The 25,774-nt window shown below is 42.2% G+C and overlaps 1 protein-coding gene across 2 annotated transcripts in view; it reads left to right on the forward strand.

Moving 5' to 3' along the window:
- Positions 1–25,774, forward strand: part of ZC3H7A (zinc finger CCCH-type containing 7A) — a 55,529-nt gene that overhangs the window by 26,881 nt on the left and 2,874 nt on the right. Inside the window, exons 8-21 of one of the 2 annotated variants that reach the window (XM_032779652.2) lie at positions 892–925; positions 1,928–2,226; positions 3,485–3,692; positions 4,823–4,878; positions 5,735–5,921; positions 7,621–7,782; positions 9,456–9,652; positions 9,911–10,005; positions 18,452–18,633; positions 21,898–21,974; positions 22,615–22,748; positions 23,082–23,187; positions 24,210–24,318; positions 25,354–25,484. In XM_032779652.2, coding sequence (XP_032635543.1) covers positions 892–925; positions 1,928–2,226; positions 3,485–3,692; positions 4,823–4,878; positions 5,735–5,921; positions 7,621–7,782; positions 9,456–9,652; positions 9,911–10,005; positions 18,452–18,633; positions 21,898–21,974; positions 22,615–22,748; positions 23,082–23,187; positions 24,210–24,318; positions 25,354–25,484 — 1,977 coding nt within the window. The remainder of the gene's footprint in view (positions 1–891; positions 926–1,927; positions 2,227–3,484; positions 3,693–4,822; positions 4,879–5,734; positions 5,922–7,620; positions 7,783–9,455; positions 9,653–9,910; positions 10,006–18,451; positions 18,634–21,897; positions 21,975–22,614; positions 22,749–23,081; positions 23,188–24,209; positions 24,319–25,353; positions 25,485–25,774) is intronic. The other variant, XM_032779653.2, reaches the window with a different exon arrangement.

Raw genomic sequence — 25,774 nt, forward strand, 5'->3', positions numbered from 1 at the left:
ATTTGTCTCCCCATACAGTGATCAGATCCATTATCTCCCGTATGGTCCATGCTGGAGCTCTTTTTGGATTTGGGACTGCATCGCCACCCATGCTGATCAGAGCTCCATGCTGGGCAAACAGGAAATGTAATTCAAAAGTTCACGGGGCTTTTCCTTTTTACCTGCCCACTGCATCCAAGTTCAGATCGCTGTCCAGAGCGGTCAGTGGTGCACTGTGGGATACCGCCCGGAGGCCAATAACGTTGATTTGCAGCACACTAACCCTAATCTGATATGTTTATATCGATTTTTAGCGCTACTCCTCTCGTTGGGGAGGAGTACAGAAATCGATTTAAAGAACCCTTTCTAGCGATATAAAGAGCATTGTAGTGTGGACGGGTACAGCGTTAAATCGATTTAACGCTGTTTAAATCGATTTAAACGCATAGTGTAGACCAAGCCACAGACAATAATAAAGATGTACTGTGAGATCTGCACAGATGCAAGTCTTAGAAGTATAAAGTCCACCTAAATTGTAAACCGACGTTAGCTAAAATTGGTAGCACATTAGATTTAAATAGACTGTTTTAAAGTGTTCATGTTTACTAATATAAACAGTAAATGAAAAACTTAGCTTATTTTACAAAATGAAAATCTATTAAGTTAGTCTCACTTTTTGTTAATTTTGGTTTCTTATGGCTGCAATGCTTGGGTTTCACACGTTGCGAGGAATGTTTTTGTTTGAAAAGCCATTTTTCTTTTATCTTTAATTGCGGAAATCTCCCGAATTCTCATAAATTTTACAAAAGTTAAGTTTTAGGTCAAACTTAGATTGATAAGGTCAACTTAATGTATGCTTGAAGAGTCTTTTTGCGCCTCAAGTTAATTGATTGATGTTTTACTTATTTACAGAATCCAAATTCTTCGGTAGAAGATATTGAATCAGGTGAGTCTTACTGGACTACAGTATTGTTTTGTTAACGAAAGGAAACTAGATACAGAGTGCAACACTGATGTGTTTGTCATTGTTAAAAACTTGTAAAATTCTTTTATCTGAGTCATGAAATGAGCTCTTCTGAGTTTGACTTCTGTGAAACTGGTATTATTTTTCTGTCAAGTGTGTGTGAACATACAAAGAGCATAACAACCAGGAAGGCTGCTTCCAAAGATGACTTCTCCCACATCAATTGTCATAGATTATAAGTAAACCATAGTGACTTGTAAAGGTGACACAATCTCTATTTCAAAGGGTTAAAAACTATTTTAAAAAATACAATAGATATAAAGGCCAATTTAAAAAAACAATTCTCAAGTAAGTACAAGAAATAACTTCACATCACTTCTTAGAACAGTTTTTTTTTTTTTTTAATTTGATGGCAAACTAAACTTAAATCCCTCCACACAGTCTATTAAGTGAATGTTATCCTGTATTCTCTTATCCATATATACACACACAAGGTGGCTGTGCAAACTTTATTTAAATCTCCTGACTTTGTTGTTGTCCCCCCCCCCCCCTTTTTTTTTTTTTTTAGTATTGTGGTGTTCTGATATAACTTCTGTAATTTGGAAAAACAGTGCTGAGGGGGTGGATGTAGGAGGCAGAATAAAGCATAGCATGTAGTAACTTAGGCCACAAGTCTCCGACTCTTCTTGCTTGCTTAGTATGTCAAAATATGCAAACATTCTATACGTATCGGCATATTTCCAATATGCAATACACATTTGCATATTTTCTTCTGAAGTTAATTGGTTAATACAAACCAATTGTGTGCTTTTCTTAAGCATCTATATCTTAATTAACTTTCTTTAAGGAAAAACATTTGTGCCAGATTAAAAAATAAAGAATAAAAAAAATTCTTTCACCACTTTTTAATTTTTTATTTATTTATTTTATTTTTGGCAGAACATTGACTACATTTTGGTTTCTTTCCCAAATTACCTGTTTCAGATTTATCAGAAGAGAAACAAGAGACACTTTCTACTGTTTCCTCATCAAATTTTGTCCCAGAAGTGTCAAGTGACTTGGCTTCAATACCTGTGCAATCCATATCTTCCATCATGCCTCTTCAAGTGGAAAAGAGTTCTCTGCCTTCTGTAGTGCTGGCAAATGGGGGAAACATTTCTTTCACTATGCCAGAAGCATGTTTAGATTGTGGAGATGGAGATGATGATGATGATGATATTAGTATTGGGGAAGAACTTGATGAACTACTTGATTCTGTACCTGACTCCGATGAAAATGTAACGGTAAACTTTTTGTTTTGTTTTTAATTTTTTCTGGAGAGGAATCATTTCAATTATTAGTTTGAGTAAGCAGGCTCACAACTAAGTGTGTAAACTGTAGTAATGCCTATTCTATCAGATTGCACCATGTCTTTTGACTCTAATATGAACTTCCCAGAAATGTCATGTTTTCAATTTCTTCTTCGAATAGTGACAGCATTATCAGACCAACACTTATTCGGTAATAAAGATGAAGCAGTGTCAGAGATTAAGGTGTTGAGAAGCGGTTCTGGAACAGACAAATACATTAAATAGCAGATCACTTGGATCAGATGGTGTATATCTGACAGTTCTAAAAGAATTTGAAAATGAACTGCTCACAAAAATATGCAGTCTCTCATAAAATTGTCTACTCTCTGATGTCCAGTTGGGGTGGGAGGCGGTAACCTGCCCGTATGTTGACATGTTAATTTAGCATATAGCCTTATTCGTGAAGTAAGGAAATGAGATCATGCTAATTCCTGAACAGATTGTAATTGTAAAGTGCATGATAGTTCCTCCCAAATCAGCGTGAATCTAATCAAGATAATACTATTGGTATAATTTACTAATGAGGCTATAGGAAATAGATTCTTCATGCAGATTTAGTGGACACAATTTAGAATAAGGTTCAGTTTTGAGAAGTGTGTGATTTTCTATCTTAAAGTGCTTTTTAAAGCAACATTATTTAGAAGCCTTACTCTGAATATTTAACTTTCAGTATTTTAAAATAAACTGAGAAATGTAACTTCCTAAATTTCTGAAATAGATATTGCAAAGTAAAGAAGTTTTTGTAGGAAACAATCTACCATGTTACAATAAGACTTCCTAAAATTCTCCTAGCTTTTTTTAGGCCTCTCTAATTTCTGCTGCCTCTTTTGTCTATGTATTTAAAGTTATTTAGAAACTAAACTTTCAGGTTCTGGTCCTGCAAAAGTTTTAAACCTGTGCTTAACTTTACATATTGTGATTATTTCTGCTGAAGTTAGTAGGACTATACGCTGTGTATGAAGTTAAATGTGGTTAAGTCTCTGCAGCATCAGGGTCTAAAATAATTTAGATTGAAGGACTGACATTCAAGATATTCTTCATTTTACTTTTACCTGTGCAGAGATAGGGTTTCTGTACTAAAACAAAGCAAATTACTGAAAGCTAGACTGTTGCAGACCACTTAAGCTTTTTTGGGGGGGAAAAAATTCTGAATGAATATTTAGTAAAAATATTCCTCTTCTTTTTTTTCCAGCAAACCACAGTAGTCAGAGGACCCATTCCATCAGCTAGTGTAGCTCCTAATATAGCCTTCTCCACAACTTTGTTAGGAACTTTACCAGTTGGTGCAGGATTTGTTCCAGCAGCCTCATTTTCAGAAATGTATTCACAGCCTCTGGCTTCTTCTTTGGAAAATTTTTGTTCCTCTTTAAATACTTTTCCAATCAGTGACTCAAAAAGAGGTAAGGAATGAGTCTCTGTTTAATCTTACTTTCACAGACTTCTCTCACTCCCTATTAATGACAGCTGACTTCTCACTGCCAATTAGTTTAAACATTAAAGGTTTGTAGTGAAACGTTTCAGGCAGTTTGACGTGCCTCTGTTTTTAAATGTATCAAATTATATAGTCAATATATACTGTCATCAAGAATTACAACTAAAGCAACTGTTCATGTGGCATCTACATAAATGTGTTCTAGGCGCCCTCTGCTGGATCATCATGAGCTATTAGATAGGCTTTCCTAAAGTTGTTTTGATCCTATTGGTATCCAGGACCTACTAAAGGACCTCCCCCCAGCCTAAGGGGAGGATCCACAGGTCTGTGACATCAAATAATTACATGGGACAACCAATGAAAAAAACAGGATCGGGAGTGAGGTCATAGGGCTAAACGAAGGGAACTAAAGTTGTTTTGATGCTGGCATGTAAAATTAACCTGAGGGAAGTGAATTTAAACTCCTTTTAAAAATTGAGGTGGGGCTGGGGATTTAGTGTGTGTCTGAGTGAAATGGGAGTAAATAAATGGGACAATTGTTTTAATCACAAGATTCTAAAATGACTACACAGTGGAGTGCACACTGGAAAGAAACAGCAAAGACCCATAAAAAAAATTTGCTTAACACTGAATCTAATTAGGCATAAGTGATGATTAATACTGTGATCAGTAATGAGCTAAATAGGAAATATGCAATAAACACCCTTATATCAGTCAAAAATCTTGTAGTTGTACATTCTTTGTAGAAGAATGGCTATTGCAAAATTTTGGTAGACTCTCCCTAACCATGTTCACAACCAGGGATTTGAAAGTGAACTGTTGCCTGTTTGCCCACCTTTTTACATCTGGACCTCTCTCTCTTCAGTCTGTCCTTACGGTGACTGCCTCAAAGCATGTTCTGTGAGGCTGCTATTAAAGGTAATCAATTGATTAACTCAAGATGATTTACCTTGTTTTTCTGTCCAGAGACCACAAGGTACTTGCATGTAGTGGGAAAAGGCATTGACCCCTGTCACCTCTATAGCAGGTGCAATTCTTACATCAATAAAATGTGCTAGGAGGGGAAATAACTGAAATTGTTTCTTAATCACTGTCCAGATCTGTCCAGAGATGGAACATCAACACTTAACAGCAATAATTCCTCTCTCTTACTTGTAAGTATCTTTATATTTTCCTTCATGGATTAAAACTTTTTAGTATTTAGTCACCAGGGCTTAAGGAAGTTTCTATTTTTTTTAATTAAAGTTTTAAAAATGCAGGGATAGCATCATCCACCATTTAAAATGTAGCACCTGGAGTGGGAAAACAGTAGCTGTTGAATTGTCTCAGTGTTGCTGTATACTGAAAGTTTAAAAAAAAACCCAAAACCCCCAAACCAAAACTATTATCTGAAAATCCAGGGGAAATTTTAGATGAGGATATTGTATTTACTAGTGTCCTACCCAATATTTTAATTTGGTAAACTTTTTAGCAAAATGCAGCATGGAAGCTTAAAATGACCACAAGTGGTCACAATTGTCTGAAATGTTATCTTTTGTGAGTTTGCTGTCTAGCCACTTTGCAGTCCAGACAAAATAAGGGGCTATATGGAACTGCAGTGGTCCACAAGCAGGGCAGTAACAATATTGTGACTAAGACTCTCAATCTGATCTGTGTTGTACTTGAAGCTGAAGCTCATGTATCTTATTTTACCCAAATGCCTCCTCAGCAGTGGCTGGCTGGTGTATAGGTGGAGTACAGTGGCGCTAGTGATTTGCATACTCTCAGCCCACCAGCTACTGCATTTCTCCCAATGCCAGTGTGGGGTCTGGCAATGTATGCAGCCTGTAATGGGGATATGGGCTCCTTATCTTCCTTATTCCCCTGTGTGGATACACAGCCAGGCTCACAGTTGAGCCCTAAATGAAGACAATCTGATGTTATGAGGAAAACTTTCACTAACTAAATTCTAGTTGTGGAGATATTAAAATGAGTTTGACAGATACAGTTAAATCTTGTTTCTTCTGGCAGATAAATGGCCCTAATACTTTGTTTGGGACTGAGGATTACATGGGAATTGCAGGTCAAACTAGGAATAACTTTTCACATATTGTTAGCAGTGGAACTGCTAACATAGCTGCATCACTTGTTGGAAGAAACCCGTTGGAAGGTACACATGAACTAAGACAGGCCTGCCAATTATGTTTTGTCAAAACAGGTAAGGAGCACAGGAAGTCAGTTTGATAATTAAATACATATTTACTATGTCAGTGTTGTAAATTTAAAATGTATTGGTTTCTAGAAGTGCTCATTTCTGAGTTGTTTATCATTTACAAACAGAATATGGATCTGAATATTGAGTCACAAAAAACGTTGCAACTATTTTTTCTATCTTTCTCTTGATTTTTGTGGTCTTGTCCTAATGGGTTCTTAACTTCTAAAACCACCACCAATCACTACATGCTTTTCTCACGCTGAAGGCTTACTGTGTAAGGTCATTCACGTTCTGTATTCACTTTCCTCCCAACCCCCAGGGTACTCTGAAGAATGACACCTTTGCTCAAGACTTAAAAAGTTGCAATACCCACTCTGATTGATTGGTCATGGGGAATTGAACTGCAATTCAAAGTACCTGGTAACCTTCACATCCCATCTGTTTGTTGTTCTTTTAAACTAATTCTAAATCATTATCGTGATGCTTCCAAACCTTAGCAATAATTAACTTCACTCTGTTGACACAGAGGGTCTTAACCTATTTTGAGCCATTCAGACAACTAATCTTTGAGGTCTGAGCTGTTGCTGTTACACAGATGTAGTCTAGAAGCAACTTTTTTTTCATCAAGACTAATCTTAAAATCAAGCACTATTCATGTTATAGACATTCTGAAATGTTAGAGCAATAAGACATATATAATATTTCTAAAATATTACACTGACATAACTAGGGAATGGTTATTGTAGTTTATTATCTGTAGTTTAAAACTACTTTTGTTGTGTGAGGATCAATGGGTGAATTTGAAATGCAACATATACATGATGTTTAATAAAAAAGCAGCAGTTAGAAAATGCTGAAGGATCAACTTTAAGATGTATCCATATGTTGGCCTTTAACAAAGCATTGGTTCTTCCCTTGTTTCTCTGCATCCCTGCTTTTCCTACCCATTTCTGAAACCACACAGTTCCATCATGAACTTCTTGTTCAAAGAGAACTGGACAGGAATGCACCAGACTCAATTCTTAGTGGGTTATTGTAACTTCTTTTATTGTCTGTATGGACACTGAGCATTGGCAACTTTTAAATTCCACTTGCTGGTATACATGCATTCTGAGTATTTGTGGCTTTGGAAGCAAAACAGACCTACTTTTGAACCCTGTATTTAGCACATGACAGTTAAAAAACTACCAACTAGACCATGGGGCTGGTATTGTATTCCTACAGAATGCAAAAGTTGACTTTTTACTTGAGATTGTGTTCTGTCTTTGAATTCACTCTTTGACTGCTGAAGTTTAATAAAAATTAAATATTTAGTTGACTGAATTTGGGATTTCAGTTGCATGGTTCTCAATGACTTATTAGAGATGAGCAATTAAAGGCCCAAAACAAATTTATGAAAACTTATCCATTTGGGCTTGCAAAAACAGAAAATTACAGCGGGTTATTCCCATGCAGAAGCAAAAGAAGACTGTAAAATCTTCCTAAAATTACCTTCTGTTTTTCTTGTTGAGTCTGATCTTGTAAGTATTTGCATAATTCCCTTCTACTCTTCCCCCCCGGCCCTTTTATTTAAGATTACTTTGGCTCTTCAAATTTTTTGGTGCCAGTAAGAATTCTTAAGTCTGTTCACGCATTTCATATTTGGACATGTGCCACAGTTACTTGTAGCTTGTGTAAACAATAAACAATTTTTCTATTTTAGGGCCTAAGTTACTGGATTTCACTTACCATCCCAATTTAGAGCATAAGTGTAAAAAGGATATTCTAATTGGTAAAATAAAGAATTCTGAAGATAGATCATGGAAAAAAATACGTCCAAGACCAACAAAGACTCAATATGTAGGACCATATTATATATGTAAAGGTATGTTTTAAATATGGAAGTTACATAGTTTTTACTGAATTAACAATGAAATTTAACTTGTTTGAATGCAAAATTAACTGCATTACTTTATATTCAGTACAGGAATTAAAATCTTGCGTGTGCATTTTTGTTATAAAATGTAGAATGAAGCTTCATTGTTTTTGCTGATTAACGAAAACAGTTTTTATAGGTATTTTTAATATTTCCAAAGAGGTTTAGTATTTCCATCATGAAAACTAATGTGATTTAGAGCACATTCTTCCTCTAATTAAATTTTATTTAAAAAACATGAAAATATATTGCGCTATTTCTAAATAGAGCAGACTCGTAGAATCCTTGTGATCTTGGAGGTTCTGGATGCTTAATATAAAAGTAAGCATTGCTTCATAGATTCTCGGTATGAGCCTCTGCTTATGACTTCAGGGATCTGGTTAGTTTTATCACAAATATGCACAAATTAACATTTGTACTCCTAGCTACAGAGGAGAGAGAGAGGATATCTGTGGAAATATTTTTCTGTTTTTGGCATGAAATACAAAAGGGGCAGCTGGAGGCTGTGAGGATAATTTGAGATATACATACAAGCTCTAATGGACATTCCACATCCTCTGAGGAGTTCTAAATGTAGTAAAGTTATTTTCCAGCTATACTGAAGGGAGGACAGGAGACTCTCTCTTGATATGGATTTAATTAGGCCACAACTTTATTATTAGATATCTGGGACTACCTGGCAGATAAGTGTACAGTGCAGGCAACTCCATGTTTATTCAAATAACTACCGGAGGCTTCCAGGTAGTTTCATCCAGGTCCCCCAGCCAATCCACAGCTTGGGCCTTGCCATCCACCCCTGCTTGTAAGAGAATTAAGGTGGGCTTTAAGAAAGGGGGTTGGCTCCTTGCCATACCAACCATAGGAGTCCCTAACTCTCCCTGTTCTGTTCCTTTAACCAGCACCTCCTTTTAAGTCTTTATTTTTTTACCAGGCCATTTACCTGGTCACTGGGTGCCTTCCTTGTGGAGTTACCTGCACTGGACATCCACCCCACACTTACAAAATGAGTTGCAGCATATAGCCTAACCAACTTTTCTCCACGCCAGAAAAGGTCCACCCTGATACCCCCTTGTGGAGAATGTGGGGGGAAAAAAACACCTCACTCCACTGAAGTTAATATGGGAGTGAGGGAAAAATTCGTTCCCAGTCCCCCTAAAAATGAGCGATTAGCACAATAGCCACAGCAGGTCCTAACCCAACCTGATATTTGCACCTTTAGGGAAGGGAGGGTGAGTGCTGCCTTGCCTGCTGGGTGAAGAAAAGGCTTCCCACACCCAAGTCTTGCACATTTAAAGCCTTCTGCCCCTTACATTCCCTGGGGGTGAGTCAGCACCCCAAAGCTGATGACCACTCACCTTTTTGTGGCAGTTTCTGATCTCCCTGCCTCCCACCATAAAGCACTGCTACCTTAAGCCTGGACAACGTTCCTCCTGCTTAAAGGTGTGGTGTGATCATTCAAAGTGAAGTTTTGCAGAGAGGAGTAAGACCAGAAGACTAGGTTCATTTACAACAGAGATGGCTTTTCATCAGACTTTCTGAAATGCAGAATTAAGATCTAGTGGTGATAAATGTGGCTGTGTAAAAGTGATGTCAGATTTAACTTTGATTTCATGTCATCCTAGATGTTGCTGCTGAAGAAGAGTGTAGGTATCCAGGCCACTGCACATTTGCGTATTGCCAGGAGGAGATAGATGTGTGGACTCTAGAGCGCAAAGGAGCCTTTAATCGAGAAGCTCTCTTTGGAGGAAATGGAAATATCAACTTTACTGTATCCCAACTCCTTCAAGAACACCATGGACTATTTATGTTTCTTTGTGAGGTGCTTCTTTAAAGGCATATTTGACTGCTTGTTTCTTAAAGATATGAAACAATTTTAAACAGTTTTCATTTGACAGCTTTGCTAGATAGTAAGGTGAACTGCTTATGGAATGATTTGGTTCATGATTAACTTTTAAGCATTGACGTGCATTTTAGATAATAGTTTTCACAGTCTACATCCCTAGTAGAATCTTTAAAGTGATTTCATATATGAAACATATGTTCAACTTTTCTTTAATCCCTTGTTTTTGTTTTTCAGAAATGCTTTGATCACAAACCTAGAATAATAAGCAAAAGGAACAAGGATAATTCTTCTTGTTCTCACCCTGCCATGCATGACTTTGAAGATAACAAGTATGTTTAAAATATACTCAATATAAGTTTCAGATTAAAAGTACAGTAGAACCTCAGAATTACAAAGGTTTATTTGTAACTCTGAAATGTTCGTTATTCTGAACAAAACATTGTTTTTTTCAGAAGTTTAGAACTGAACACTAACTAAATACAGCTTTGAATCTTTACTGCGTGGAAGAAAAATGCTGCTTTTAAACAAGCACAAACGGTTTCCTTACCTTTTTTCAATTTTTTTTTTTAAACTTACCTTTTTATTTTTTTAGTAGGTTATGTTACAATAGGACCGTTCAGACGCCCCCCTGGGTTACACAAACCCGACTTAGGCAAATCCGCACTTACGGAAAAAGTTCCATAAGATAGAAATAAGAGGGTGGGTTTTGTGTTTTTTTGCATAATTGTCAGGTATACATTTCTGACTTATGCAAAATTTGAGTTACGCGAAGCATTCTGGAATTTTGGCAGCATTTTGGCAGATGCTCGTCTGCTGGCCAGTATGTTGGGGACCTCTGATTTAGACCCTAATCCTGTAATCTGCAGACTGTGTGGCCCTGTTCAGAGTTCCATTGGTTACAGTGGGGCTTCACTTGGTCTTAAGCATCTACCTGCATCAGTGGGCTTGCAGGAACAGGCCTTGACTTTGGAGAGCACTTTATTCAAATTTCTTCTATTGAATTAAACCCTATAGTATAAAATTACTGACTGAGGGTGTTTCCAGTGGAGTCCTGCAGTGATCAGTTCTTGGCTCAATGCCAGTCAGCATTTTTTCTGTGATCTAGGAGAAAATATAAAATATTGCTGGTAAAATTTGTAGATGAAACACAGGTTGGTGAGGTAGTAAATAAAGGCCTGCGTATAGTGAGATTAAGTTTAATTTCTTCCAGTTCTTCGAGTGCTTGCTCATATTGATTCTAATTAGGTGTGCTGTGCCGCGTGCACAATTTGTTGGAGAAAGTTTCTACCCTAGCAACACCCAGTGGTTCGGCTGTGGAGCCCCCTGGAGTGGCGTCTCCATGGCGCTGGATACAGGCAAGTCTCGTCTTATGTGGGGGTTCTGTTCTGTGGTTAGCGCGTAAAGCGAAAACTGCATATAGTCAAAATGTTGGGCGGAATAGCCCACACTACAGAAACAGTATTGAAATTCCTTTTTTTGTTTTCGTTTTTGCCGACTGTAAAACTGAAATTGTGCAATGTTAAATGCGTGCAAGATGCGACAGACCTGTATATACCTCAGCCTGCCCAGCGCCCCCTCAGTTCCTTCTTACTGCCTGTGACAGTCGTTGGAACTGTGGAGCACGGCTTTGCTCTTCTCCACTTTCCCTAGTGTTCTCTTTTTCCCCATAGTTTGGGGAATGTAGTTATTATAGTTAGTGTAGTTTATAGTTAGTTAGTTATTGTGTACATAGCGTTAGAATAGTGGGTTGGAAGGAGTCTTTCCCCTCCTCTGGGCTTTAAGCCTTGTTGGCATAGGCTTAGAGCAGGCTGAACAGATGACCCCCACGACTCCTGCTTGAAATGCCTAGGGGAGTCTTACCAGGCTAACAAGTGCAAGATTTGTAAAGGGTTCCAGCTCCAGACCAAAAAGGAGCAGGACTTTCTGTTGAAGCAGCTCTTAATGGAGGCAGCTCTTAGCCTGGATCCTCCCAGTGGTGTGTCGAGACCTGGCAACAGGTGCTTTGGTGCGCAGCGCCCCAGCAACAGCAGCAGGTACTGCACAATGGATGGACTCTAACAGACCTGTGGCACTGGACTTCCCTGGCATCACAACCGGTGCAGCTGGTCTGGTGTCCATCTCACTTGTCTGTCCAGAAGCAGCGCCAGAGGTGACTGATCCACATCAGCAGTTGTTGGTACCCCTGAGGCCAACCTTGGAGCTGCATCCAGTTACGGAGCGACCGAGTGCACAAGCGCCAACGTTGGCCCTGTTGACTCCAGCACTGAGGGAGGAGCTGTTGAGTCCGGTGCGCACAGGCTCCCCAATGCGTACCAAGCTCAAGGAGTGCCATCAGGGACCTCCCATTCAACACCTTGGGTGTCAGAGGTCACCATAAGCCATCCTGCTCCAGGGGGGTATGGAAACTGCAGCCCCGACCCCTGGACAAGCTCCAGGCCCCAGCGTAGAAGACCCTGGGTAGCAGGACCCATCACAACAGGAGATGCCACTGGACCCTCTAGGCCCTGTGGCGGCATCCTTGTCTTCTCCAGATGAGGCAGTGGCGGGGATAACAATCTCTGATCCTCTTCCAATAGACCTTTGCACCCATCAGGACCTCCATGTAGGGTGGCATGTAATATGAACCTCCAAGCGGAGGAGGAGGTGGAGCTGGGGGACCTAGTGGTGGACATCCCTATCAGCAGAAGCCCCGTCTCAAGTGGGTTTGCCCCTCGTACGTACTATCCATGCCACTGCTAAAACAATCTGGCAGACGCCTGCTTCCATCCCTCCAATGGCTAGAGGAGTGGAGAGGAAATACTTTGCTCCCTCCAAGGAGTATGAGTTCCTATACACTCACCCTCAGCCATGTTCTCTAGTGGTGGCCTCAGTGAACGAAAGGGAGCAGCATGGGCAACAGGTCCCGGTGCCCAGATCAAAGGATGCCAAGTGCCTCAATTTGTTCGGGCACAAGATTTACTCCTCGGGGGGGCTGCAGCTCAGAGTTGCAAACGAGCAGACACTCCTGAGCTGCTATGACTAGAATTCATGGAACTCCATGCTTAAAATTCAAAGAACTAGTGCCTCCAGAGTCCAGGGATGAGTTTGGAGCCCTAGTGGAGGAAGGCAAAAAGGTGGCTAGGACCTTCTTACAGGCCTCCTTAGATGCTGCCGACATTGCTGCCAGGACCCTTGCATCCGGCATAGCCATGCACCGCATATTGTGGCTTCAGGTGTTGGGCCTGCTGCTGGAGCTGCAGCAAACCTTGCAGGACCTTGCATTTGAAGGGCAAGGTCTTCTCGGACTAAACAGACTAGGCTCCAGAGCCTCAAAAGTTCCAGGGCTATAATGTGCTTCCAAGATGTGACGAACTGGGACTGTTCTTAATGTTTGCTCTGAATACTGTGGTGGTGCCTCAGTGTCCCCTATGCAGTTCTAGGTGGTGGAATAAGGTGTGTGATTGCTGCAGAGCAAATGGCCAGTGCACCTAAATGCCTGGCACTCTGTCTTCTATAGCAACTGATGACCTGGACCCCTCCTCTGCAAACAGGTGACCTCCTGGCCCGGGAAAGGAACTCAGCAGAGGAGGAGGGGCTGGAGCGGGTTGTTAGTCTGGAGCTGCCTGGGGACAAGGAATGAAGTGCAGACCTGGGGGTCTGGCTCACTGACCCCCCAGAATGGACCTGGCCGAGGGGTCCGGTTCTCTGTACCAACAAGCTCTGTTTTAGACCCTGTTTCTGTCATCGAATAAACCTCTGTTTTACTGGCTGGCTAAGAGCCACGTCTGACTGCAAAGTGGGGGTGCAGGACCCAGTGGCTTCCTCAGGACCCCGCCTTGGTGGGCTCGCTGTGGGAAGCGCACGGAGGAGCAGAGGATGTTGAATGCTCCAAGGAGAGACTCAGGAGGTGAAGACATGTGAGCTTCTTGCCCTGCAGACAGTCTGCTCCAAGGAAGAGGAGGCTCCCCAAAGTCCTGACTGGCTTCGTGGGGAGCTGTTCCAGAGTATAGCCTGGGGACTCCGTGACACAAGGAATGCACACATTGGTCACCCAGCGTAGACCCTTTAAGGCGCAGCCTCAATGGTCCTACCCTCCTCCTTGACCAAGGCAGGATTTTCATAGAAGGTGTGGGAGAGGTGGCAGGAAAAAAATCAACCAGCCCAGTCAGAACCAAGACCCACCCAAACCACCGGTGGAGCCCAAACCTTTTGAAGGTGCGACCGAAGACGGTGTACTAGCCACCATCCAGGATCCTTCCCCTCCATTCCAGAATCATCTCTCCTGTTTCCACCGTGTGTGGGCGCTCATTACTATGGACTGTTGGGTTCTTTGCACAGTGAAAAATGGATATTCTCTCAAATTTTCTTTCTCCCCTCCCATCCTCCCTCCTCGTCCCCCTTTAGGGACCCCTCTCACGAGCATCTCCTTATACAGGGGGGCCAAATGCTCTGGACCATGGGAGCAATCAAGGAGGTTCCAAGGGAGCTAAGGGGCAGGGGTTTTTACTCCGATTACTTCCTAATTCCCAAGGCAAAGGGTGGGCTTCGCCCTGTCTTGGACCTGCGCGGACTCAACAAATTCATGGTAAAGCTGAAGTTCCGTATGGTATCACTGGGGACCGTTATTCCTTTCTTGGATCCTGGAGATTGGTATGTCACCCTCAACATGAAGGACGCGTACTTCCACATAGCGATTCATCTGGTGCACAGTTGTCCTTCACTTTGTGGTCAACCGTGAACACTATCAGTTCACGGTCCCTTCTTTCGGCCTTTCCACAGCCCCCAGAGTATTCACCCAGATATATGGCTGTCGTGGCAGCCTTCTTTGTCGGCAGCGGATCCAAGTATTTCCATATCTTGATGATTGGCTTATCTGGGGCTGCACCAGGGAACAAGTGTAGGTTACCATAGACATTTTTCAGCTTACTATAGACATGTTTCATCAGCTGGGCCTCCTGCTCAACATCGAAAAGTCGACTCTGGAGCCAGCCCAGAGAATAGAGTTCATCGGGGCAGTCTGAAATTCCAGACTGCCCTGAGCTCTCCTTCGGGAGGCCCACTTCCAGTTGTTGGTGAACCTCATCCAAAGCCTCCAAAGTTTCCCAGCCTCAATGGTGAAAACATGCCTGAGCCTTCTGGGGCACATGGCCTCTTGCACGTATGTGACCAGGCATGCCAGACTGTGGCTTCGCCCACTTCAGGCCTGGATATCAACAGTATATCTTCCGGGTCTAGACAGCTTGAGTATGGTGGTCACTGTCCCAGAAGTGGTCCTAACCTCTCTCTGCTGGTGGTTGGTTCTCAGGACTGTATGCAAAGGGGTCCCATTTCATGCCCCATAACCATTCTTGTCCCTGGTTACGGATGCTTCGTCCCTAGGATGGGGCGCCCACCTAGGGGACCTCAGAACACAGGGTCTATGGACTGCAGCTGAGCTGAGCTATCGCTACACATCAATGTATGAGAACTGGTGGCAGTGCGCTTGGCGTGTCAGGCATTCCAGGAGCGTCTACATGGGCGTTGCACGGCAGTCCTCACAGACAACACCACAGCCATGTTCTACATCAACAAGCAAAGGGGATCCCAGTCATCCCTGCTCTGTCAGGAAGCCATTTGCCTGTGGGAGTTCTGTATAGCCCACTCTATCCACCTGGTGACATCCTTTCTCCTGGGGGTCCAGAACACACTGGCAGATTGCCTCAGCAGGTTCTTCTAGTCTCACGAGTGGTTGATTCATCCAGATGTCATCCACTCCATCTTCCTCAAGTGGGGATTTCCCCAGGTCGACCCATTTGCCTCACTCACCATTTGGAAGTGCCAAATGTGGTGGTCTCTCCAGTGGATTTCCCCAGTTTCACTGTCAGACACCTTCCTGATCCTCTGGAAGGTCCAGCTGTTTTACACCTTCCCTCCATTCCCACTTGTCCAAATAGTCCTGCTCAAGGTATTCAGGGACAGAGCACATCTGATTCTGGTTGTCCCAGCATGGCCCAGGCAACACTGGTACACCATGCTGCTGGAGCTATTGGTAGATGCTCCGATTCCACTTCCGCTTTGGCTGGATCTGATCTCACAAGACCAAAGCCGCCTCTGTCACCCCGACCTGCAATCCCTCCATCTCACAGGGTGGATGCTGCATGGCTAACTCAGTCGGACCTACTTTGCTCACACTTGGTGCAGGAGGTTCTGATAGGTAGCAGGAAACCCCCCACCTGAGTCACGTACCTGGCCCAATGGAAGTGTTTCTCCCGCTGGTGCGCTCAGTGCCTCACTCCCCCCTTTGCAGGCATCGGTGCCTCTCCTCCTAGACTATCTCCTATCCCTAAAACAGCAGGGTCTGGCAATTTTTTTTTTTTATCATCTGTTAGGGTGCACCTGGCAGCCAGTTTGGCTTTCCACCCAGGAGAACATGGTCGCTGTGTCTTCTCCGACCTGACGATCAGTAGGTTTCTTAAGGGACTGAACCGTCTCTACCTGCAGGTGCAACAACCGGTCCCGGCGTGGAACCTTAAACTGGTCCTTTCCAGACTCATGGGACCCCCCGTTTGAGCCGATGGCTATCTGCTCATTCCTCTGTCTTCCAAGAGAGGTAAACTTCCTTGTCACCATCACTTCAGCGAGGTGTGTAACTGAGATCAGAAATCTCATGTTGGAACTGCCGTACACAGTTTTCCATAAAGGCAAAGTGCAGCTTTGCCCTCACCCTGCCTTTCTTCCCAAGGTGGTGTCAACTTTTCACGTCAACCAGGACATTTTCTTCCTAGTCTTCTATCTAAAGCTGCACACTACACAGAGGGAGCAACGGCTGCACTCCCTCGACATTCATAGGGCCCTTGCCTTCTATATTGAATGTACGAAGCCGTTCAGAAAGATGACCCAGCTATTTGTTGCCGTGGCTGACAGGATGAAAGGCCTCCTGGTCTCCTCACAGCGTATCTCCTCTTGGATCATGTCCTGTATCCATGCTTGTTACGACCTGGCTGGCATCCCAGCAGTGCACTTCACCATCCATTCCACAAGGGCCCAAGCTTCATCAGCTGCTTTCCTGGCACAGTTCCAGTTCAGGAAATTTTGTAGAGCTGCCGCTTGTTCATCAGTGCATACTTTTGCCTCCCACTACGCAATAGTCCAGCAGTCCAAAGACAATATTGCATTTGGTTCAGCAGTTCCGCATTCAGCAATATCTCGCTCCGACCCCGCCGCCTAGGTAAGGCGTGGGAGTCACCTAATTGGAATCGATATGAGCAAGCACTTGGAGAAGAAAAAACGGTTACTCACCTTACTAACTGGTTCTTCGAGATGTTTTGCTTATATCCATTCCAAATCTGCCTCCTTCCCCTCTGTTGGAGTTGCCGGCAAGAAGGAACTGGGGGGGTGCTGGGCTGGCTGGGGTATATATCCAGCGCCATGAAGGTGCCACTCCAGGGGGCTCCACAGCCGACCCACTGGGTGTTGCTAGGATAGAAAATTTCTCCAGTGGTGTGCGTGGCACACGCACCCCTAATTGGAATGGATGTGAGCAACACTTCTCGGAGAGCAACAATTACAAAGGTGAGTAACACTCTTTTATCAAAGAGTAGGTTAAGAGAGAGCTATTGTGGTCTAGATATACCAGTACAGGGAAAAGATTTCTAATATTGTAGAGTACTCTTTAATTTAGCAGACTAAGTGGCTGGATTTTGAAGCTAGACTAACTGAAAATGGAAATAAGACGCAAATTTTTTAAATTGGTAAATAAGCTTTTTGGTACATATTGTGCTTCTAGTACCTACCACAGTGGTCAACAACTGGGGGGCTTCAAGGAGCAACTGCAGTATAAATTATCAGTAACCATTGGAACAGCTTTCCTAGTAATGTGATGGATTCTTCATCATTTGGAGACTTTTTAAGGGCACACCTACAAGGAGCAGCATTGAGTGCCACAGGGGTGTTCTTTGTAAAGTGCAGTAATGTGTTTGTGCTCTAATTGCTCAGTATAGACCCTGTTGAAATGCACTTGAGAACTTCTTTGCTCATGCCAACAGCTTTGAAACAGTACTATGTTAAAGCACACTAGGAAACTTTTAGTCCTATGCCAGTAGGGTCTACGTGGACCAGTTAATGTGCAACATGCTAGTGTGCTTTAGAAATCACCCTTGTGCCCCTACAGTGCACATTACAGCTATCTATAGACAAGCCCAACGTAATTTCTGCTTAAGCTAGAGACAGGTAAGCTTGATACAAGGGTTACTGGGGTAAAATCCTATGGCCTGTGTTCTATGCAAGAAGTTGGATTAGTTGACCTTCTTGGTCTCTTCTAGCCTTAAAAATCTGTTCTTGACAAATGCTGCCCTTGGCTGTACATAATCTACTCACTGACTTCTGTAGGAGTTGTGTGTACACATGCATCAGAGGAAGGAGACTGGGTGTCTATATAATTCCATAGCAGTTTCCATGACAGTAGAATCCAGGAGCACAAAGGGCTCTGAATACTGCCTATTTGTTACTTTAAAGCTCAAAGTTACCAGTTTGTGGTGCATGCTGATATGTAAACTCACATTTTTCCAAATTTTTTTTTTTTAATAATTCCTTAAGTGGAAAGACCTCACAGTCACACACTGAATTTGCTTGTAAAAATTACACAAACAGTAGTGATCTAGGATTACTCTGCCTAGCAGTATATAAGATATTTTTAAAGAGCTGTCAAAATTAAAATATATAAGGTGGAAAGAATGGTCAGGTTGCATGTTTTCCATATGCACAAGGAAGGTCAGACTTTACAGAAAGCTTAAAATATTGATTTCTTTTCAAAAACAGGTGCCTTGTCCACATTCTGCGAGAAACTACAGTAAAGTATTCCAAGATCCGTTCTTTTCATGCTCAGTGTCAGCTTGACCTGTGCAGGCATGAGGTGCGTTATGGCTGTTTAAGAGAAGATGAGTGTTTTTATGCACACAGTCTCGTAGAACTCAAAGTTTGGATAATGCAGAATGAGACAGGTATGTTTGGATTATATTACCCCTACCCTCAGTACAAAAAGATAAAAAAATGCAATTAATTGACCCACTTGTCAGCGTCTTCTACTTACAACCTCCTGTAGTCTTCTGTATATCCAGTAAACAATTGGTCAGTTTTATTAGCTAGTGGGTATTGAGTAAGATTGCTAGACCTATAAAATTAGGAAACTAGCTTTAACTCAAAACTAAGTTTCTTAATCATAGGCCTGGAAGGGACCTTAAGGTCATCTAATCCAGGGATTCACAATCTTTTTCTTGCTGAGGCCCCCCTCAACATGCTATTAGAAACTTTAGGGCCACTTGGGAGCAGGTGGGGGGGCCCTGTACGTAGACAGACATAGTTTGACTTCTGTTTTGCAGGGGCAAGGGCTGGTGGGGCTCAGTCCCACACAGTGGGGTGCAGGGATGAAGCACCACCTCCAACCCCAATTCACCTCAGCAGACCACCTAGGCTGTCTCGGTTGTGGGAGGCCACAACCAAAACATAGAACTGAAAGGGGGGGACTCAGTTCAAAAAGTCTGAAAACCGCTCAGGGTGCAGGCAAGGGGTACCTTGGGGCTGTGTGCAGGCAGCGGAGTAGCTCAGGGTGCAAGCAGGGAGTAGCTAGGGGCTGTGTGTGGGTTGCGGGGGGTAGCTCAGGTTGTAGGGAGAAGGATAGCTAAGGGCTGTGTGCCAGGAGGGCTCCCTCTGCCGTCGTTGCTCCCTGAGGGCTCTGTCAGCCCCAGAGCTGGGTCCCCACACCTGGGCGGCTCTTACTGGCTGCGTGAGTGGTCAAAGGGGGCTGGGAGCTGAGGAGCAGCAGCAACCCTGGGCACCAGCAGCAGATGGGAGAATGCCACGGCTGCCCGCTCCATGGCCCCACCAGCCAGAGGAGCAGCTGCCCTGCACTGCCTAGCTCTGGCTTTTCCACCTACAGCCTTACCAGAGGGATGGGGCTGGGGGAGAGGAGGAGCTAAGGGGGTGGATCTGCCCCCACACTGCCCCACTCTGAGTAAGGCACTGCGGTTTGGGGACTGAGGGGGCCAAACGCTTGTGCTCGCCCCTTCCAACTCTGCCGATTGGCTCAGGGCTTCTGCCCGCGGGGAGCACCAGGGCTCAGGGCTTTGAGGGATGAGGGGAAACACGGGCTGCTGGCTTCAGCCCTGTGCTACTGCTGGCTTCAGCCCCACAGAGGGCGCTGGGGTTCGGGGCACTGGGTTTCAGCCACAGGGCCCTACGGACCCCTGAAAGGGCTTACAGACCCTGACTGAGACCTGCTGATTATAGTCCAGTCTCCTGCACTGATAGCAGGACTAAGTATTATCTATACCATCCTGACAGGTGTTTGAGGTTTTTAGCTTTCGTGTTTTTAGTTTTATTACAGAATTACTTTGACTAGAAATTGAGATATTTACTTTGAAGGCAAAGGAGAATGAAAGACACTGATCAGGTGTATCTTTTTGTTACAGGTCATCGACCCAGTTTTGATTTTTAAACTAGTCCAGTGTGTTTGTTCCGCTAGCTCTAAAATGGCTTAATGTTGCTACAAAATTTCCTTATGGTTAAATTGAGGGCTGTTCCTCTTTGCCTCATTGTGATGATCAAGTTTTTTGGTATGATTTTGGTGGTCCCTCCAACCAACTTGCAGTGGACGTCACTGCTACTCTACCTTGCTGTGTGAGGGAACACTGCTTTAAATATTAGTTGGGTGATCATCCTAGGTGGCGACGATGCCCAGAGAAAGGGTAGTGTGAGCATGTGGAGATGATATGGTGTCCCATAGTTGGGTCCCTTTTTTTTGCCCAGACTTTCACCATGAATGTGCTTCTTCTGTGGAGAAGGAGCATCAGATCAGCTCTGCTCTCTGTCTGGAAGTGTATCGGCCAACTTAGGATGACCCCAGGCCAAGAAAAGTTTCAGAGGAAGACAGTCATATGGAGGTGTACAGAGTCCCCCCCAGTTTTCTGTTGCTCTAGCCCAGAGATTCTCAAACTGGGGGTCGGGACCCCTCAGGGGGTCGCAAGGTTATTACATGGGAGGGTTGCGAGCTGTCAGCCTCCACCCCAAACCCCGCTCTGCATCCAGCATCTATAATGATGTTAAATATATGTGGTGGTGGTGGCTTTTTTTTTTTTTTTTTAATTTTATAAGGAGGTGGATTGCACTCATAGGCTTGCTATTTGAAAAGGGGTCACTAGTACAAAAGTTTGAGAACCACTGCACTAGCCCATTTATCTCTACTTGGCCTTTGAGGATTCCTTTTTGTGGAAGGAAGGACAGCTGCTCTCCCTTCCTTTGCTGCCCCCCAAAATGTCTAGGTTCAAGGATAGCTGCTATTTTCTCTTAACTCTATAAACTTCCTATTAAAAGGGTTAGGCCATCCCACAAACATGAGTGTCCATGTGAGTTCTTCTCTCCTACGTGTGTCCAGACATAGTCAAGGCCCAATTGATAATTTATAGACTGAGGGTTGGAGGACACTTAAAGAAGTGGAATGCTCACCTGAGTTGGAAGCCCCTTCCTGCTCCTGCTCCAAATCTAGGCACAGACCTATTTTTCTTTTTAAGGACTCTGAAATTCTGATAGAGTTGATGTCTTTAGTCTTCAGCCTCTCCATGGACACTGTGGAGAAGAAACCTTGGTGAGACTTCAGTTATATGGAAAGATGTGCAGTAAAAGTCTGTATCTCTGAGGACATTGAAATTATTAAAGAGCCTGAGAGGAAAAGTGGTTGCAAGAATGGCTGTCATTAAAGGCAATGTGACAGTTTTTTACATCCTGTCTATGAGTCTTGCAAGTCTTTGGGTGGGGTGGGGGGTGTCTCTCCTGAGTAACGCTGATCTGTACATGAGGAGGGTTTTTATAGGAGCCTTGTGAACATAAACTGGAGTCTCATTTTTGGAAAAATGATCTGGTTTTCAAGAGGATTGCAGCTAGCTTGCCTGTGGTTGTTTGCACCAAGGCCTTAGGCATCTGGCTCCAGGATTTTGAAAATGGGCTGTTTTGGAAGGTGCAATTAAACAGAAAACTTAGACGATACTTTGGTCCATCTGTGAATGTATTTGTGTTGTGTGGACAGTGTAGGATTGAAGGATGTCCTTAACTTGTTTTAAGTGCTCGTTTTTTGTAAATCTTGTGGTAGGTAACAGCAGTCTCTTTGGCAACCTCAGTTGTTTTTTGGGGGATTCAGTAGCACTTGAACATGTATATGAATAAAACTTCCAAATATTCATAATTGTCTAAGACCTTTGTTTTCTCCCCTGCAGGTATCTCACATGATACTATTGCTCAAGAATCCAAGAAATATTGGCAGAATATGGAAGCAAATGCACATGGAGCACAGGTATTTCCAGTCACATCTTTCTCGGGAAGCAAATTTTATGTGGGACTAGTGTGATTGGTGATGTACTGGTTTTGATGTCAATGTTTATAACATGATTTAACTGTTAGTTTATATCACAACATGGTTGTCCCGAGTATATGCCCCAAATGATTCGCTTTTGTTCCCCCCGACCCCTTTAAAAATTTAAGCTTTCTAGATAGTCTGATTTTTTTCTAATTCCAGATTTCTCATTACATATGTGCAGTTACTTTTTTCCACTTTGCTTATTTTGTCATAAGCAGAATATAAACCTTAAAAAATGTATTCTTTCTTCAGCTGAGGATCTAGCATCAATCTTTTTTTTTTTTTTAGTAGTTTGTTCTCACTTACAACGTGCTATATAAAGAAAATGTATGCCCATTGCCACAAGCTCTGGGTGCATTTATGCATCCTAAACAAAATTAACATGCTGTCATTAACAGAAACTTCTAGTTTTTAAGATTGCAAATCTAGGTCTTTTTTGATGTACTTATAAGCTGTCTAGTATATAACACATCTAGAAACATTTTATAATCCTTTCTTATCTTCGGGGGTACCTAATGATTTATGTATGGATTTCTCTGCAGATGCAAATCACCATTTTAATTTTTTTTAATTTAAGATTCTTGGCAACCAAATGAAGCATGGATCTCTAAATTTGAAAATGAAGTTTGTGTGTGCCCAGTGCTGGAGACATGGTCAAGTTAGAGAGCCAGACAAAAACAGAAAATACTGTAGTGCAAAAGCAGGACACCTGTGAGTAACAGATAACTTCAAATGCATAATGTCTCTCAGCAAACCATTGTGTAAAATCTTTCGGGTGATCTGTACTTGGGCTGAAAGGCTGAAGACTTTAAAGTATGTTAATAATCAAAAATAAAAAATGCATGTTACAACTTCAGTTGGCAGTTTATACTGACTTCATTTTTCCTTTAACTCCCAACCATGGTGGGTGTTTGAGACTTTAAATAAATTGCATTAAAACATATGGCTTTGGGGCTCTTTAGGTCCAATCATTATCTTTACTATTGACAAATAGTATGGTATGTAGATGTATTCTGTGTATTTGAATGCTTCCCTATTCCTTAGATGGACCAAAGATCGTCGTGTGGTGCTGGTGATGTCTAATGAGCGTAAGAAGTGGATGACCATTCGCCCTCTTCCCACGAAGAAACAAGTGCCTTTGCAGTTTGATGTATTTGTTTATCTAAAATGATCTTTTTAATTAAGACACTTAAGTCACTGGAAAATACTAGTAAAGGGCCCCATTTCTGCAGCCACTGGGTGTGAAATGTCTGAAATCAGTGGGAGTCACTGGAGCAGCTGCACATCCAGGTGCTAGGAAGGACTGAGCTCATTTTTTTTATTGCTGAAGCTCCTCCAAGTCAGTGAAACTTCAGTAATAAAAGTATAGAAGGTATTAATATAAAGTATTAAGTAATCTCATTTGAAGTCTGTAAAATATGTATATAGTTCTCATAAAACCCTAATCAAAAGAGTGCATAATAGTTTGAGAGTGAGACACACTCCATACAATATTGGAAGAGACCTGGAATTTCATTTCGTCTTGTGCAATTGTCAAGATGAGTTTGCAAAATCCTGCTTCCTGGGTTTTGACAACTCATTACTTCAAAAGTACTCTGTTTTGGAAGAGCATTGTGTGATTTATTACAGTGAATGGGAGGCATCCAGCTAATAATGTAATGCGTAAATTTTACCTTACATTTTTGGAGTACTGTCAAAAGTAAATAATTTGAATTCCTGTATAATAGAAATACAGCACAAACCTAAAATGTTATGTTCTAATCATGGTGTGATTTCTAAGTCCTAACTGTCTGCATCCAACGTATATTTTCTGCTAGCTTTGCAGACTGATGAGCCCTTCTGTAACAAGTGCTTCATAAGGTGTTTTTTAAGACTAGATAAGATCAGTATGTTATATGGGCTGCATCCAATACTACTTGTATGGCCCTGAGGATGTCACATGGTCCACAGCTGTGTGCTGATTGGGCCACAAGCGGCCTGTGGACCATAGGTTGAGAACTACTGCTCTGACAGCTTATTTGGAAGATAGCTATTTATTTGAGTTATAATAGTAGTAGCTTGTTTGCTTATCAGAAAGCTAATGTGCCTGAAGTAAAGCTACAAAGATCTTTCATCACCCATCATCACTTAACATATGCCTAAAAGATATAAATTTTTTTTATTCATATCTAGTTGTGCAATCATATTGCTTCAGGCAAGAAATGTCAATATGTTGGAAACTGCTCCTTTGCTCACAGTCCTGAGGAGAGAGAGATGTGGACCTATATGAAAGAGAATAGTAGTAAGTAAAAATGTGTAAGGGTATTAAATACATACATGCTGTAAATCCTGGGTTTTCTCGTTTTCATCTCTCTTAGTCAGTCAGTTTTCCTCTAGCCCTCCCTAGGCAATCTGGTGGGTAGATTTTTCTTCAAGTAAACCCAACCTGCCTCTCATTATACAAAATTAGTGTCTAATACATAGTAACACCATTTTAATATAGGTTCATATAAATACCAGGTGACCCATTATGTGTCTGAAATTAGTAATTACTGCCAGTGCAATTTTTTGCTTTGAAGATTTTTGAGTAAGTAGAAGAGTTAGTCGAATGTAAAAACACAATTTTCAACCGTTTGAGTGTACCAAATTCCTGTTCAGATCAGCTGTATTTGTGTTTACCATTTTTGCAAATTGGGTTTTATTTATATAAAGGGGGCTGGCTGGCTGGCTGCAAAAGTACCAGTGTTCAAATGTAATCAAGAGTATTCACTATTCTTTCTTGGGTTTTACATTATGTTGTCCAATCAGGGAGGTTATTAGGGAGAAATAATACCATGTGACTGATCACAAAGAACAAAGATTGAATAATTTAACTGATACTAACATTGGTTTGCAAATGAGACGACAGGATAAATATCCGGAAACGTGTTTGTAATGCATTTGACTAGCTCTAATAACGGGATTAATGATAAAATCACAGATCAGCATAATGGGGTCCAATTGCAATTGGGGCCTTGGGTGATAGCTAATATAAATATTTGCTACTCATATTAGGTAAATGTTAATTTCCCCTGCCTAGATGTCTTGGAAGAAAGTGGGTCAGGCTAAGAAGCCAAAGATTCACATAGCTCTCATTTATTAGCTACTGTCTCTCTCTCTCTCTCTCTCTCTCCTCCCTTCAGGTCTGCAATTTGTCCTTTCTTTTCTGCTTATACTACATGGGGTCTAAAGAGATCTGTGCCTTTATTTCCAAATTATGTCTGCAAACTCAAGTTACGTATTGTACTCACTCTTGCCTTAATTGCTGAACACTTATTTTAGCTTTTGCTCTTGTTAGTTCAAGACATGGAGCAGTTGTATGAAATGTGGCTAAAGAGTCAAAAACCAGAAAAAGAAGATACAGCTACTCAAGCAAACAAAGAAAATGGGAAGCAAATTCATATGCCAACTGACTATGCTGAAGTTACAGTAAGTAATGCAGGTTAAGTAATTATCCTAAACTCTGGAATTTTTTTGCAGTTAATACCAAATACTGTGTTCCTTGCTCATACAACAGTCACTGAAATCCTTGTATGCAGTGTTGTGGCCATGTCAGTCCCAGGATACTAGAGACTCAAGGTGGGTGAGGTAATATCTTCCATTGGACCAACTTCTGTTTGGTGAGAGAGATGAGCTTACACAGAGCTCCTCCTCCTCCTGAAGAAGAGCTCTGTGTAAGCTCAAAAGCTGCTCTTTCTCACTAACAGAAGTTGGTCCAA

This window comes from Chelonoidis abingdonii, chromosome 9, assembly GCF_003597395.2.
Source record: "Chelonoidis abingdonii isolate Lonesome George chromosome 9, CheloAbing_2.0, whole genome shotgun sequence".
Taxonomy (NCBI): domain Eukaryota; kingdom Metazoa; phylum Chordata; order Testudines; family Testudinidae; genus Chelonoidis; species Chelonoidis abingdonii.